We start from the raw sequence: 1,167 nt of genomic DNA on the forward strand, positions 1-1,167 counted from the left end.
ATTCGATCATGGGAGTCGCTCATCTCTTTGTGTGTATGAACCCTTCGTTCGACTCCCCATTGGTGGAGTTGCATGTGCGTCACAGTGGCGAATCTTCCACCCAACTCCGCCGGCGATTTCGCCGGACCCGACGACCGCGACGACGTGACCCCGTCCTTCGTGGAGTACGAGACGACGGTAATCGTGTCGGCGCTGGCGCGCGTGGCCGCCGGAGACCGTGGCGCCGAGGCAGCGGCGGGACGGATCGGCTCATCCTGGTGCACGTCTCCGATGTTCTCGTCGTCGCAGGGAGGTCAGAAGAGAGGGAGGGAGGAATTCGTGCGCGAGGGGGAGTCGTCTTCAGCTCCTTCAGGTGATCTGATGATTACTTTGTTCTTACTTGCTTACCATCTACCTCTAATTCACGTTTATGTTTATCTTCTACAGCAGCAGAGGCGGTCACCGCTCCCGCCGCAGAAGGAACAGAGCAAGGCGGGGGAAGACGATACAGAGGGGTCAGGCAACGCCCCTGGGGGAAATGGGCGGCCGAGATAAGGGACCCTCACAGGGCCGCCCGCGTCTGGCTCGGCACCTTCGACACCTCCGAGGCTGCCGCCCGAGCCTACGACGAGGCCGCCCTCCGGTTCCGTGGAAGCAGAGCCAAGCTCAACTTCCCCGAGGAGGCCCACCTCCAGCCGTTCGGGGGGCACCCATCATCCGACGCCGGGGCGGCCGTGGCGAGCGACTACTTGCCGTACTCGACGCTGCTGAAGGGAGGCGGGGAGTACCAGAGAATGACTCCCACTCCTCTGTTCGATCAAACGACATATTCCGGAGCTTCTGCGGCTTCTTCATTCTCTACTTGTTCCTCCAATTCATCTTCATTTGCGACTGCTGTAAGTCCTCCGCCGCCTCTGTTTCCTTCAGAAACACCACAAGAAACGGATTTCCTGCAACCTCCACCTTCGACGGACTCGAGCCATTAGCCTTCCTTCACATTGTCGGTGGTCCGATCACAGGATTCAAGTACATTTCACACAATTTATCTTTAATGTCTACTGCTGCTTAATTTTTGGAATAAAATTAAGAGACATTGTTCTGGTTTATGCATTAGATTCACTTAGCAAAGGTTAAGAAATTAAGAATTAATTAATTAATTTTTTTTATAAATTTCAGTTTAAAAAATAA

At 54.6% G+C, this 1,167-nt stretch overlaps 1 protein-coding gene across 2 annotated transcripts; it reads left to right on the top strand.

Annotated features, from left to right (window-relative positions):
• Positions 1-1,067, top strand: LOC103994841 (ethylene-responsive transcription factor ERF110-like). 2 transcript variants are annotated; one of them, XM_065163103.1, is made up of 2 exons: positions 1-352; positions 430-1,061. In XM_065163103.1, exons 1-2 carry the CDS (start codon positions 73-75, stop codon positions 963-965), a joined length of 816 nt encoding a protein of 271 aa, XP_065019175.1. In that variant the 5' UTR covers positions 1-72; the 3' UTR covers positions 966-1,061. The 2 variants fall into 2 exon arrangements, with proteins under 2 accessions (XP_065019175.1, XP_009413556.2); XM_009415281.3 differs by having other exon boundaries at positions 3-352; positions 427-1,067.
• Positions 1,068-1,167: the final 100 nt, after the last annotated feature.

Source organism: Musa acuminata, chromosome BXJ3-8 (genome assembly GCF_036884655.1).
Source record: "Musa acuminata AAA Group cultivar baxijiao chromosome BXJ3-8, Cavendish_Baxijiao_AAA, whole genome shotgun sequence".
NCBI classification, from domain to species: domain Eukaryota; kingdom Viridiplantae; phylum Streptophyta; class Magnoliopsida; order Zingiberales; family Musaceae; genus Musa; species Musa acuminata.

Bases quoted from the DNA above. Each gene is read 5' to 3' on its own strand.
- LOC103994841 (XM_009415281.3), top strand. From the start codon at position 73: ATGTGCGTCACAGTGGCGAATCTTCCACCCAACTCCGCCGGCGATTTC. The intron at 353-426 runs GTGATCTGATGA...TATCTTCTACAG, and splicing joins GTCGTCTTCAGCTCCTTCAG to CAGCAGAGGCGGTCACCGCT.